This window comes from Pinus tabuliformis, chromosome X (genome assembly GCF_031772625.1).
Source record: "Pinus tabuliformis cultivar Carrire ecotype Pingquan chromosome X, CPIR1, whole genome shotgun sequence".
NCBI classification, from domain to species: Eukaryota; Viridiplantae; Streptophyta; class Pinopsida; order Pinales; family Pinaceae; genus Pinus; species Pinus tabuliformis.
This window is the reverse complement of record NC_142308.1, coordinates 513,475,159-513,490,505: the sequence shown is the minus strand read 5'-3', so window position 1 is coordinate 513,490,505 and position 15,347 is coordinate 513,475,159. Positions and strand designations below refer to the sequence as shown.

Below are 15,347 nucleotides of genomic sequence, written 5' to 3'. Positions count from 1 at the left end.
CCATCTCTTGTCCCTCTCTGAATTTCTTCTTAAACGCAGTGACTCCAAAACCTTTCCCAATTGGAAATTTTTTCCCTGCCACTCGCTGCGTCCTAGAAACCATACCAAGACCTATGGAGTCCCAGAAGCATAAGACTCACAAGGTATTTTTCTGCTATTATCTTGCCCACACCACTTAGCTCATCCTGGACCTGAGTGAACTTTGAAATATATGTGACGATGGGCTCTCCTTTGCTCATCTGGATACTTCTTAGCTTCTCCTTGAGAGCTAGCTTCCTAACATCACTGAAACCCTGATACAAATCTAAGATGGCTTTAAACATCTCATATGCTGTCTTCTTCCTATGGAGATGAGGGGTAATATGGTCTTTGACGCCCTTTAGTAAGATCATCCTCGCCTTGGAATCATTCTTGTTATGCTGGGCCAACTTTTGGGGATGTTGAGGTGGCACTATAACCTGCTGGGCCAACTGTTGTGGATCTTGAGGTGGCACCCCATTATCTTCCAATACTACTGATATCCACTCATTCCATGAGTAGAAGTTAGAGGCTCCCTCTAAACAATGATCTGTCCCTAGTCCTTGGAACGACATCCTGCTTATCCAAAAAACTGCTCTTCAAAATCTGGCACTAGCCTTCGCTCTTTACTAACTGATCAAATTGGTGCTAGTTTTTATGCTGATCTCTGCTCTGATACCATGTTAAATTTCCATAAAACTCCGCAACTACTTAGTGAATTACTGAAAACAAGGCAACCAATACTGAAACCAAATTTACTTTCACCAAGATACAAAGTTTCTTAATTGATAAGCAACAAAATATAAACACAAAAATAAAAATAAAACGCACAAATTCACAAACTAAGTTTTCTTAGGAAACCCAACTAGGAAAACCTGCGTCTTTGATGTGATTTTTTATTGATTGAGCAAATAGATCGATTACAAGACTATTTGTCTTCTTGAGAACACACTTGTTCTCTTGTTGTACTAGCCTGAATATGTCTCCGCTATCCTCTGGGCCTATTCGTACTTGTGCAAATCCTTGCCCTATTTCCTTGCGCACAAGGCCTCCTATTTCCTAGCGCACAAGGCCTCCCATTTCTTAGCACATAATTGCCTTTTTATAAAGCAAATTACTTGTATCATTTTAATTCATTAATGAAACACATGCAACACTTGTAAGCTAATTTTATTCCTCCAATTGAAGTTATAATTACAACTTATGTTGAACACTATTTCATTTTCAAGCATTGCAAATCAATCTCTTTGAAGCATTTGCATGTATCATTATTTTAATTTGGGGAATTAACACAATTTGCATTTCATCTAGGCATTTTAGTGTAGGAAGGCCCCAAGCCTTGTTAAAATTTTACCTCCAACATAAGTTGGTTGAAGTAGACATCTTAGGGATCCTCTACTCTATTGACTCCTCAATTTGAGATCCATATCATTGGGCGAGGGTTTCTGAGAATTGAGGAGCTAAATTGTAATCTTGTTGTAGAGCTAATTAATAAAATTAACCAAGAGCACTTTCCATTACATTTACTTTACTTGTCGCTTGATGGTTTGAGTTTTCATATTCAAAGTCTATTCCAAAAGCAAGTATTGTAATCATTTCAAACAAGTGTTTTCTTTTCATGTTTCAAGTCTAATTGCATATTGATGTCTTGGTTTAGCACTTCCTTTTTTTTACATTTCCAAGTTAATTACTAATTTTTGGGTCTTGGCAAGATATGTTTCACATGTTTTGAATCTTGATTTATAAAGTTGATTATCTCGAAAGCATTATGTATCTTACATATCTTGTGCTAACAATTCTTATTCACATTTCAGGGTTACTTTGTTTTCTCTTTTGAGAGCATTGCATTTTACTTTGAGCAAATATATCTTTAAATTGTTGAGCAAATTCCTTATAAGGCACCGGTTTTATGGTTTTTAATCATATTAATGATTGACATTGTTATTTCAAGTTGCTCAGTTCATATTTGCTCATAAGTCCTTAAAAGTAATCCATTTTCACTATAACACTCTCCTAGAAACTCACATATTTTAACTTAACTTTTCATTAGAGACCACCCCCCTTAGCTAACCTAGGAGACTCGCTCAAATAGAGAGAGTCGGGATTAGTGTGACAGCCCCTTCTCTGAGTTCCCTGCCAGCAACCACACCTTGTGGGGTTGAAGGCTTTTCTCACTGACTTGTAGGTAGGTGTAGGCGGCAGGGAGCAGTGTTGTGAAAAGTGCGATTAAATCACGCTTTTTTCCCTCGCCGATTCAATTGCGCTTTTTACACGAAAAAGTCTGCTATTTTTTGCCGATTTTTTCCGAAAAAAGTGCGTTTTTTTCGAAAAAGGCGCGATTTTTTCCGAAAAAAACGCGGGGTTGCCGGGACAACACGATTTTATAATTTTTTTTTTGGTTTTTCATTTGGTCATTTGGGTTTTTTCATGCAATTTTTTTTGAAAGAAACAAATAATTTTTGAGTGGGGCAGCTTAATGATCAAGTCTAGGCCCTAGTATGGATATGCTATTCATGGTAATGTTAAATTTTTAAAGTAAAAGTGACATTCTCCTTAATCTTCATTTTCATCCTTTTACTTAAATTTTTAACATTACCATGAAATGACTCAGGATGTTTGAGAGTGGTTCCAGCCTCATTGGATTTCATATGGAGAAAGTAGAATTTTAGATTTCATTTAAAATCCAGCAGACTTATCAGTTTTTCAGGATTTCAGGATTGAGAGATTGTAATGTTTCCAGGTGACACCACCTGCTCGGGCTACCCCTGCCACCAGTAGAGGACGTGGTCTACCTCCTATAGCTCCTACTTCTAGTTCTTCAACTTCTAGAGCACATTAGACTCCACTGCCATCTCCACCAGCACAGGCACCAGCATCTACATCTAGAGGGAAAGGGAAAGCTGTGGCATTTTCTCGCAAGAGGGGTAGAGGAAATCAATAGGATTAGACCTCATTTTATTGTATATGACATTATGACATGATGAGATACATTATCATATTTTTTGTTGATATTTTGAGGCTGAGTTGGGACTCAGGAGTCAGGACTTACTGTTCAGGACATGATTCAATGTTATGTGTGATTTTAGCGCTAGAAATGATATTAAACATCTTATATATTAGTTTTTTTATCATATTTATGTGTCAATGTATGTATTTTATGTTGTAGATGGTTTAGATATTAAAAAAATTGAAAAAAAATGAAAAAAAATGAATATTTTTGTACCAAACGATTTTTTCCCGCTTTTTTTCCGATTTTTTTCCCGATTTTTCCGATTTTTTCCGATTCGTTCCCCGCACCGATTTAATCCCGCTCGCGCTTTTCACAACATTGGCAGGGAGTAGCCAAAATTGCTACAACAAGATTTGTTTTAGTGTCAAGCAGCTATGGTGATGGATCCGGTGAAGCCAGTCAGTTTATGGTTGAGCCGAGGCATGTGGCATAACATGTGTTGAGGTATCGACAGGTACATGCCTAAAATGATGAAGTACAACTGCAGGGATATATAGATTTAGATTGGGTAGAGAACGCTGAAGATAGGAAGAGCACATCAGGGTGATGATGCAGTTTGGATTTTGCTTGGGCAGGAAGAAAGACATCTATCACACTCAAGACTGTAGATGCTGAGTATATTGCAGCGTGTTTGGCGAGTTGTGAAACAATATGGGTTCAGAAGATACTCGCGGGATTGTTTGTTCAGGTGCAGGAAATGATTGTGATGATATATCAAGGCACATGGTACCACTACATAGCATAGAAGGGAGCATGAGGCTCCAATGCGTTTCTATGGTCAAATAGGTTGCTGACATTCTGACAAAGCCTTTGTCCCAGTGGGAAGTTTGTATACTTTAGGGACAAGCTTGGAGTGGTCGAGAATGCTTCCCTTGGTTAAAGGGAGTGTTGATGTTGTAGCATCAAGGGGCAAAAATTCTCCCTAGGTTAGGATATTGACAGATTATGGGTATTGACCAAGGGCCTTGTAATGTGGCTAGAGAGATTGGCTCAGATAGCATCAAGCCTCTGAGTGCTCCCCCGGTCAGGCGTTCCCTGATCATATTACTAAGGGTTACTTGGCTAGTGGGTTGAGTGAGTGCCTTATAACATCAGGCAAGTCTTTTGACATTTAATAGCATGTGACGACATGTGGGAATGGTAAATGGGCCTAGGTTTCACCATAGGTCGCAGGTGTTGACTAGGTTCCAGGTGATGACTTGGATAATTAGTGCCCTACGTCTAATCTTGACCTCAGAAGGCCAAAAGGTATTTGGCCAATGGGATCCCAGAAGGCCTTCAACTAGTGGGTGACTAAATCCATTTTTGCATAGGGTATGTGTCTAGTGGGTGACTAGATCCCTTTGTATGATGCTGATGTAGGATGCTTTCCACGTAGTTCTGGTATAGAACATGAAGTGGATGGATACATCAACATAGTGTAACGAACAAAGTTCGTATACTCATAGGAATGCTATGATACCAATGTAACGAACAACGTTCGTATACACAACAATAATCTTCAGAATACTTTGAAGATAAAGACATCCATTATAGGACAAGTAATTGTATATTGAATATTATATAAAAGAATTGATGAGATGATGTGAATGTTACAAATGATGCCTGCTTATATACCTAGGCAGGTGCCTCTTCATGAATGGTCATGTCTTTAAGACATGCCTTTTCATTACTAATGACTATTTAGTTAACCTTATTGTGATTATTATTGTTTACATTAATTTACTTATTTTTATATGAACTATATTCATAACATTGCCTTCCTCTTCAAAAAGCTTTGTCCTCAAAGTTTGTCTTCACGGTGTGTCATCCTCTTCTTGTCTTGTAGTTTGTTCGATCTTCTATGAATTCTTGGAGTTGTCATTTTTGTTGATACAAGATGATATGATCCCCTGAGTGATAAGCAAAATTGTCGCACTGAGAAGGGATCTAACCATCCTAAGTTAATCTTCTGTGGGATCTTATGGTGACTGGAAGCTTGTGATGAATTGTTATCATAGGATTGGATTCTGCAAACTTCAGTATTCCTTGGAACATATATCTATTGTTTCCGTTTTGAATGGTTCAAATATGTAGACTGACTTAGTTGTCTGCTCTTATGATTCAGATGTCGATAACAAGTTCTTGTGGTTTGATATTGCCCTAATTTGTTTGTGGTGATTTCTTGTTTTATTGGGGGTGTCTGATTGTTTTTCAAGTTCAAAAATTGCTTGATTAATTGTGATATCTTCGGTTTCTAGTACTCCTTTTAGTCAAAATCTCAAATGATTTTTATAATTAAGGAGCCCTTTCTTAACAGAACTTTGTATCTTCTTATATATATATATATATATATTTATATTTTATTTTTGTTACTCGACCTTTATATTTTAAAATTATAAACTATATAAGTGGTATGCGATTGTTTTTAGAATATTTAGTGATTATGTGAAGAAAATATTCACCCACGATCAAATTCTATAGTTGCTTAATGGCGCCAAGGGTTTAATAGCGTGACCCTGCAGTAGGCGGCAAATACCTTATGATGACATAAGCCATCAATGAACATATATGTCATTTTAGGATAGTTGCTCCCCTAAACAAATGTGTTGTTTTAAGGACAGTCGCTCCCCTAAACAAATGTGCCGTTCTAACTTTTAAGGATAGTCGCTCCTATGAGAGATTTCTGATGATTTGAAATTGTACGGTGAGCGTAACTGCTAGCGAACAATTCCTTGAAACGAGCTGATTAGGACTATTTTTTTTTGTATGTTTGGCAGGACTACATCTTCATCATGTCCAATATATCACCCTGATCAGGGTAGGAAATTGAACCGATGACTTCACATCAAGGAGTGCCTTAACTGAGCACCCGATCACCGTCTATCCAAGACCCCGTAGACAAGTCGATTACGAATATTATTTCTTGATGCCACAACTAATATATCAAGTGTTGTAATAAGTCAGATGTATGAATTTGCTTGGAACAAACACAATTATCTAGTTCCCAACGCTACCAAATTCAGAGGTGACTCATCTCGGGGGTGCAAGTGTTGCGTAGGGTGGTAGATGTTGTGTAGTGTGGCAGGTGCAACGAATGTACGACATGCTGCAACAGGTGCAAGTGTTGTGGGGTGGTGGATGCAGTGTAGTGTCACTGGCATAGTGGATTGAAAACAATTTGCTGTTGGAGGTTTAGGATGGTGAAGGGTTAACAGGCTTGACAAATCAGGGTTGGAGGTAGTTGTCGTCCCGTTGGAGTCAGTGCAGGAAATGGAAACTAGTAGGAAACTATAATTTAATTTTTTTTTTTTCGTTCTTTAATTTCAATTTTTTAATAGTTCTTTTTTCTTTTTAACCTATTTTTTTCTACAATTTTTTCGTTCTTTTTGTATATTTATATAACCTCTTTTCTCATGATTTTTTTCTTTCTATATATATGTATATATATATATATATAATTTTTATTTATTTATCTAATGTACTCTTTTTTTTAACTTCTTTTCAATGGCCAAAGGCCTGACAATGAATTTGGCAGAATGGAGAACCTCCACTGTATAGCGAAACGTTTGATCGTGACGACGACTACGTTGACGAAAATTTTACTGGCCAATGGCCGGGATTGGAGAACATGGCTTTGATACTAATGTAACGAACAAAGTTTGTATACACAACGATAATCTTCAGAATACTTCGAAGACAATGACATCCATTAAAGTAATTGTATATTGAATATTATCTAAAAGAATTGATGAGATGATGTGAATGTTACAAATGAGGTCCGCTTATATACCTAGGCAGGTGCCTCTTCATAAATGGCCATGTCTTTAAGACATGCCTTTTCATTACTAATGACTATTTAGTTAATCTTATTATGATTATTATTTTTTACATTAATTTAATTATTTTTATACGAATTATATTCATAACACATAGCTAGCTCATTCAACCATTTCTTGGGATGGAGAAATTTTTCAACAAGAGGACATTTGAAGAAGTCAAAGAGAATACCTTCCTAGCTAAGATAGAGTGTTGAAACTTGAATTTTTGTTAATTTTAGGTATGTTCAATGCTTAGAGCAATTTATTTCAATTTTCACAATTAGCTCAATATTTTTTCCAGATTAGCAATCATATTAGCATTAAAGTAAACTGCAGATAGAACACAAACACAAATCGCAGAAGACAAGCCAAGCCAAGAGGACACAAGATGTGGCTCTAGCCAGGGACAAAACCCAATGTGGGGAAACCCTTGATCAATTCTTCTTTTATATTCTTCAATAGTTCAGCAGAGAGAAAGAGATAGTACATTTACAACAGAGGTCAACACTTTGACTTATCTAGATAAGAGCATAGATCATCTCTAAAAAGATGATACATGAGATCAGTTGAAGACATGCTGCTTCAACTGATTCTCCAAGGTGACTCCTTCACCTATCATTGTGCTGCATCTCATCATCATGTTGCACCTCACTGAGCTGCACCATGCTGCACCCATCAATACAATGCTGGACCTCATGACTGCTGCACCTTACGTTGCACTGCTGTCCCATGTGCCATTGTTGAACCATGTCATACAGCATGTCTCATGTGCTTGCAGCACCATGCTTGCCATTGCTATCCATGCTGTCCACGCTTTCCATGTTTACCATGCTTGTCATGCTGGTCATGCTGTCCATGCTTGCCACACTATCCATGCTTGCCACGCTGCACCATGCTATCCATGCTTGCTGCTGTCATGTAATAGCTGCTGTCCCGCTTTGCTGCCTTGTCATAGCTGCTGTCCTACTTGTGCCACTGCTGCACAATTGTCATAGCTGTCCTATGTCATTGGGCTGTCCCATCAAAGTTGCCATCCCAACATGCTGCTGTCCCATTGTCCTATTTGTTAGAGACATTGCAGCTCCTATGTGGGAGTATCCAACACCTCTGTACTGCTGTTCATGGACAGAATTCAGTTAGTGGTTAGGGCACCCTCCTGTAACCTACAACAGTCCAACGATCAGCTCATAACTCACCTTGAATTATGTGGCCTCCCTTTCTTTACAAGGTAGGTGACCTCGCTGGTTGAGGAGACACCTACAGCTCCATGTAGAGGGCTGTTTTGACCATCAAAAAAATACTTACAGGCATGCGGCTTTCACACGGACCTTGCTGCCTCTTCAAGTGGTCACAAGGGTGACCTTAACGTCCCTTCTCCTTCGCTGAAGTAGGCCTTGTATTGCTGCCTTCTAGCCCAGCTCCTAGGCCCTCCTAACAGTAGCTCAGTCCTCCAAAAGACCCATGACTTTGCTGTGCCTAGGACCTATTAGGGCAGCTTATATCCTTTTCTTGACTGCGGCTAGGTTACCCTTGAGATAGCGTAGGTTAGGGCTGCCTTCCATCTACATCTAGGGCTGCCTCTTTTTCTTCAACGTCTAGGGCTTCCACTCCTAGATTTCTCTTCCACTAAAACCCAAGACAAGTGGAGAGAAATCAAGATAGAAGTGTGCGTGAGAAATGACTCTCAAGTCATCTCCTTTTATACTAAAACGTTGAGCACATGTGGGGTTTATTTGGTTGCTGGACGACCTTGACGAATTGTCTTATAAGTTATAACACAAATAGACTCATAACTTCATGAATACATCGGAATCGGATGATCTTTAGATCAATCCTACACCTCTCAATGAGAGGGATCCAAGAAAAATATCAGCTGTCATAAATAAGATGACCCACATGAAGTTTGGCCCTAGTTGCCAATTTTAACGATTTTGGTAGTTGCAGTCGGTATTCATTTATTGTAGAAGCCCACAAAAATTAAAAGAGAATGAAAATATAAATTTTAAGTCGGCTCCAAATAAAAGAGGGAAAAAGTCAAATTTTGAATATCAAATTTTGTCTCCAAAAAGTCAAGTCAGCCCTCCAAGAAGTACAAGTTGGCTCAGTGAAAAGACACCTATTCAGCTCCTTCAACAACTATATATTGCCATTCTTCCTCACCTATTTGGAGCGGTTCATATCAATCAATCATCTGATTTTCTGTTCATCCATATGAAGGAGAGAGAAGAAGTCTGAAGTTTGACCAAGTCTGTCCAGCGTTGACCGAGACTATTTCATCTCTGTTTTTGACTTCTGGTTGACTTTGGACATGTGGGCCACAGACTGAATCTCCTGTGGATATTCTGGCAACAGGAGGAGGCCAAAATTTGGCCATTCTTGGGCAGTTTGACCCCAGGATGACTGAGGCTATTATGGATAGTTTGACCATGTTTGACCTGTGTTTATTTGCTGGTAATTTTGACTGGAAAAATCAGATTGAATTTCTTGTTGAATTGGACAATTTCTCTAAGAAAAGGTTGCTAGGATTTTTCCTAGGGTAAAAATTTGTGTCTTGTGTTGACTCTCTTCATGATCCTACTGTCATTATTGTTTTACTGTTGAGATTTTCTATGTATAATTGATTAACTATGAAACCGGATTCGTCCTATAGGCCCCACGAATCCCGAATCCATTGTGCTCGACACGATTCTCTCGAGATTCGTGTCCAAAAACCATGACATGTCGAATCCGACTGCGTGTCACGATTTTGACAGTGTGTCCTGTTTTTTAGGACTCGTTAGGCGGCAAAAGTGACCTGCGCGGGTATGAAAAGGCCGCATTTGGTCATTACAGCAACGCATATTTTCATTTGGCAAGCGTTTTGGCAGCTTAATGATCAAGTCTAGGCCCTAGTATTGATATGCTATTCATGGTCATGTTAAATTCTTAAAGTAAAAGGATCTTTTACTTAAATTTTTAACATTACCATGAAATGACTCGGGATGTTTGAGAGTGGTTCCGGCCTCATTGGATTTCATATGGAGAAAGTAGAATTTTAGATTTCATTCAAAATCCAGCAGACTTATCAGTTTTTCAGGATTTTAGGATTGGGGGATTGCAATGTTTCCATTGAATTTTGTCATGTATTAGGGTATGGAACTCGTATTTAATCAAGAGCACCAATCCCTCTATGTACCTTGATGTTAGTGACATTGGTTGTCGAACCCCTGTATCATGACCCTCCTAAAAATGTACGTATCACTCAAACAAAATCTTGACTTGACATGTTATGCTTGTTCTATCTTATGTTAATGCTTAAAGGGTGATATTAATGACAAAGATCCCTATACAGATACAGAGGTAATGACTAAGATACCTCTGGATATTAATGCTTAGGGGGTGATATTAATGACAAAGATCCTGATTTTCCAACAAGACTAAAAAATTAGACATTTCTCGTGGTGGCAAGAGGGCCAAGCATAAGAAATAGATAATAGATTGACATGTATTTGAATTTTGTATGTACAATGCATGCTAATAGCTGTAGATGAAGATCTATATTTGAAATCAATAAATTTGTATCATTAATTAAAATTTGTGTAAGAAATATCTAATTTTTAATATATATATATATATATATATTTTAATAAAATAATATATAATGAATCCTACGTGTCCTGTTCCGGGGGGTCAACGTGTCCGAATCCGACACCACGAATCGCGAATCCTATGAATCCCGAATCCCCGTGTCAGGTGACTTAGTTGATTAATGATGCATGAGACATAAGATAAAATAATGAAGAAATCACTGGAAGTAATTACCAGATTAGGAAGTCATGAAATATCAACGAGAAATGCCCTACACGTTTAGGATTTCCACAAGTATTCCTGCATAAAGTGCACTTACACTGTTTTTGAATCAGACATCAATGGACCGAAACAACAAAACTTGTTAGGGAAGAATCATAAGTTTAAGTTGTTTAACAACAAAACTTGTTAGGGAATCATTCATAAGCTTTGTTAGATACAGAAGATATGCAAACTCTTAGTTTATAGCCTGCACTATTTTGTTAAAATTGGATGTTTCAATGGTAGTGATACAACCATGGAATTGCACAGCAACTTTCTTTCCATTTATGAGAAAAATGCAGAGGCTGAGGCATTTTTGTAATTGATTGGATGTAAATGGATGCATACAGTAGATTCAAATAGTGGTCTTGTTCAACTCATTATGCCAGAGACAAGTTTTAGAATAGTTCTTTTGCTCAGAAAACACAGAGTTCTAGCCTTTGCTTGCAGAAGTTTGAACATAATCATGGAAAGTATAGATCTTGAAGTCACTTTTAGAGCTAGCATTTACCATGTTTTTTATAGTATTCATCTATTCAACGTATATATATTGGAACATAGACAGAGAACTTTGAATATTCTCAACCCATATTGTCAGACTATAAAAGATTTGATTGGTAAACTTCTCTTATTGTTGTACTTGCAGATTGAGTATCCAGAAATAGAGGAAGGTAGTAAACCAAGACACCGTTTTATGTCCTCCTTTGAGCAGGTATGATTAGATTTCTGAAGTGTTGTAATTGTCTATCTGACATTCATAATAATCAAAATTTTATTTGTGAAACTGTTTTTGGTATTTTATTAAATCTACACCAACAAATTGACTAAAATCAAAGGATGATACGAGTCTGTTGACACTACTAGATGACTAAGCCTTCAACAAGGTACAATCTGAGGAGGTAGGTAGATGTAGCACACGTTGAATTATATTGATTGCAACAGGCGCGGTCAAAACTCTGACTCAGGTACACAGCCCACTGAAATGCAGGAATGTCCTCCCTCAAAGGTCTGGAGGCTGAGAAACTAGAATAATTTTCAGACATGAAAGAAGAATAACAGATATGCTGTCCCCACCGAGATGGCCAATTCTGACATCAATTGTCAGAGTAGGAGAATAAATCCTGAGACCTATATTCAGATCAATTCTTTATCCTGGGAGTTAGAAGAAAGGAGAATACTCAACCTTGCTATGCCAGAAGGTTAGGTAGGAAAGAAGAAATATAGGAAAATGTGATTATGAGGTAGATAGGAAGAATGAGAAATATGTCCTCTCGGCTCCACCAAGAGAACTGTCAACCAGGCCAAACTGTAGAATTAAACAGCTACTGGATTTGAGTGTGTCATTCACAACTTAGATCACCCTTTCAGGGAAGAAAAATTGCCAGCTTCATATGATCACTTTTCACATGCTGGCTTGACACTTGGGCTCCGAAGATGCCAACGTTTCATGAATTACAATGATAATCTTCTGTGCTTTGGTGAATGCAATGACCATTGGTTGATGTATTTGCCCTATGGTGATCAATATACAAATAAGAACCCTCAAGGTGCCAGATGATGCTTTATCAGGAGGTAACTCAGTCATATGGTCTCTTCACATGCCCCAATCCCATATCAATGATAATTTGGGGATTCTCTTGCCAGGGAATTCATAGCACAGTCATGAAGTTGCTGGTTGTCAACATCTAATACTAAACTGTACTTGAAACAGCACCCATGGAAGAACACTCTCTCAGATGTGCAAGAAAATCAGCATCAAACTGCTGTAAGACAAGAAATTTTATTAATGTCCAACAAAGGACTACAAAAGTCCAATAGTCCCTGTTGACCACTATGTGTCAACTACCCATAGCAGTACACCCCCTTTTCCCCGCAAAAGGGATAGCGCCTAATCGACGTTTCCGTGCCGTTCGACTATGATCATCAGCCTGATCATGTTATATTGTAAACCCTTTCTGCATGTGTAAATTGTAAATAATCTCAGCAGATCTGTGTCATGTATGTAATTGCCTAAGTAAACCTAATTTTTTGATGACGATCTACATTCTGGAAGGTTTTTTGTCTCACCGATCCATGGTCGGCAGAGTTTTCCTTCAGCTTTACCCCAAAGCCGGAATGGAGTTTGTCACCAGAGTGTTAGGGGAGTCCTAGTATGCTAGATCGGTCTATGTAAAAGTAATTTGGGAATAATCCTAACTATTTGGTTAGGTTATTTTATTACAAATTACTTGATCTGCTAGATTATATTTGTGTCGCAGAACTGGGTAGTCTGTGAGGATCTTTTTCAAATGGGTTTTCCCCCTTGAGATGTAAAAATGTAAAAATCATGATGTATAATGTCTTTAGGGCTAGAAAAATAATTTATCCCCTCATAGGTCCTAGGTCCTAGATAAATTTAAATTTTCTAGAGGTAAAATTCGTGGATCCTTTAAAAAATTTAATCTTAACTGGTCCAGGGACTAAGGTTAGTTGATTATTTTGCTAAATTTTATGTCTTAGGTCCCTGTGGTTAAGTCAAAGTCAAAGTTTTGAGGAAATAAATGCAATTTTTTTTTTTTTTTTTTTAATATATTAAAATGCATTTAATTGAAAAATTCGAAATTTCCTCAATATTTAAAATTTCAACGGATGAGATTAAAAGAAATTTTGATCCTCATCAACGGTCGAGATCGCTTTGACAATGATCACTCGAACTAGCCGTTGGGAAATTTATCTTTAAATAGGGGGTCAGTTGTTAGTTGAGATCGTTCGATCTTTGAGTCGTGTGCTAAGTGAAAGTTCTATTGTAATCGTTTTTCATGTGCAATAAAGAAAGACTTTGGGGTTAATTTTTGCTGGTGTTACTCTTTGTGGAAATGCTGTAAGATGTTTTATTTTCATGCATAGATTTACTTTTAGCCATTGATGATGGCTTTATGAAGAGTGATTTAAGCACAGGTATCTTGTTTGGTCACTGGGGTTTGAATGGTAGTTTAAATTCTGAATATAATGGCAGGTATCTCCATTAGATTTGAATTTTATTGTCGTTTTCTCTCTCTATGTTAATGGTTGAATTAAGTTGTGCAGGAAATTTTTGATTTTGAGATCATCGGGCGTTCAGGGAAGTTTTCAGTTGGACCAGCCAACTCCCGAATAGCGTTTTCTGAAGAGCTCAGCTAGTTTTAATCCTTGGCTTATCATTAGAATTTCCGTTGTGGATGCATGAAGGGTTTTCTAAAGCACCTCACCTTAAATTTAAAATTAAAAAAAATAAAAATTTTGTGGAATAATGATAGATCTGGCTACTTAGAGCCTTTAGCCTGTGAATATTGTAATTATTTAGTTGGTTTTTGGGGTTTTTAGCTTCATATTTTGTTTCTGGGCGTTTTGTTTTTGCCATTGCAGCTGTAGATCTGAAGAGAAGATTTTGTTTGAAGCCAGATCTAGGCCCTGGAGGGTAAGATTTGACTTCAGAATCAGCTCTTGCAAGGGTATTTATTTCACATCTGGAAATCTTTTTTGTGGAGTTTTTATCAAGCAAATCTGAAGTAGGAAAATTCAAATTTTTTTTTTAAAGATTGCTGGAGAGTTTTAAGGGTTTCCTGGGCCATCTGTCTGCTACCTGGGGTTTCATTTTCATAGAAAAATTTCAATTTTTATTTTTTTTAAAGGGAAAACTGTGTAAAACCCTCGCTACAGTCCTGCATTCCTCACGCAGTCTTCATCACGTTTCTCTCTTCTCCCATGCAGTCTTCTTGCTGCTCCAAAATACATATTTTCATCTCTTGCGTTGTCACACCCACGCTGTCCATCTCACGCAGTGAATACTCATCGGCTGCCAACCCTTCTGCGCAGGTTCTTTTCCAAGCCGTCCAATCTGCAAAACAAATCCGCAGCCACTTAATATGCCCCTCCAGCTCTGCGTTTCATCCACTATCGCTGCCATCCGCACCCAATTTTCCCTGCGTCCTCTGCGTTCATCAACAAACCAACCCGCTGCCTGCTCCCATCGCTCACCAGCGTTTTCGACCCGCTCTTCCTCTCACTACTTGCCCTGCGTTTTCCTTCCCCGTCACTGCCCAAGCTCCTCCCATGGCCTTCCCTTGCCCATCTGTCGATTCCCTCACCGCCATCACCAAATCACTTGCACACACACACGCTAAAACAAATGAAGATTGTTTTCTTATGCATGGGTAGGGTTTAGGATTAGTTCATTTTTTTTTAGATTTCATTCTTATTGTATATACTTTATTTTAGTTCACATGTTTTAAATTTTATTTGATTAACATTTTATTTAGGATTCATTTTTATTTTCTTTTAGATTTTGATTTTTTGTTTTATTTTGACTTCTTAAAAAAAAATTGTTTTTTTAGTTTTGTTTTATGATTTCAATTTTATAACAAAAAATAATCTAAAAAATAAAAAAATATAAAATAAAATAAAAATAAAAAATTCCTAAAAGGCATAAAAAAGGATTAGTCTTTAGGTTTTGATTTATTTTGTTTAGACTTTCATATAAAAATAAATAAATTTGAAAAGTCCAAAAGCATTCTAAAATATATATAAATTTTTGAGCAAATTGGATGTGTTTGGTCACTTTAAAATTGAAAATCTTTTGTTGATCATTTATTGCATTAAGTCTTGCTTAGCAAATTGAGAAAAAGATTTTCTAAGTTTGTGGATTTAAAGCTTCTTTGTGCTAAAGTTTTTGT

At 37.4% G+C, this 15,347-nt stretch overlaps 1 protein-coding gene across 1 annotated transcript in view; it reads left to right on the top strand.

Annotated features, from left to right (window-relative positions):
- The window catches only part of LOC149140933 (hydroxyproline-rich glycoprotein family protein), a 121,658-nt gene that overhangs the window by 50,384 nt on the left and 55,927 nt on the right, over positions 1-15,347 (top strand). The window contains exon 4 of the mRNA XM_089448871.1: positions 11,303-11,368. Coding sequence (XP_089304997.1) covers positions 11,303-11,368 — 66 coding nt within the window. The remainder of the gene's footprint in view (positions 1-11,302; positions 11,369-15,347) is intronic.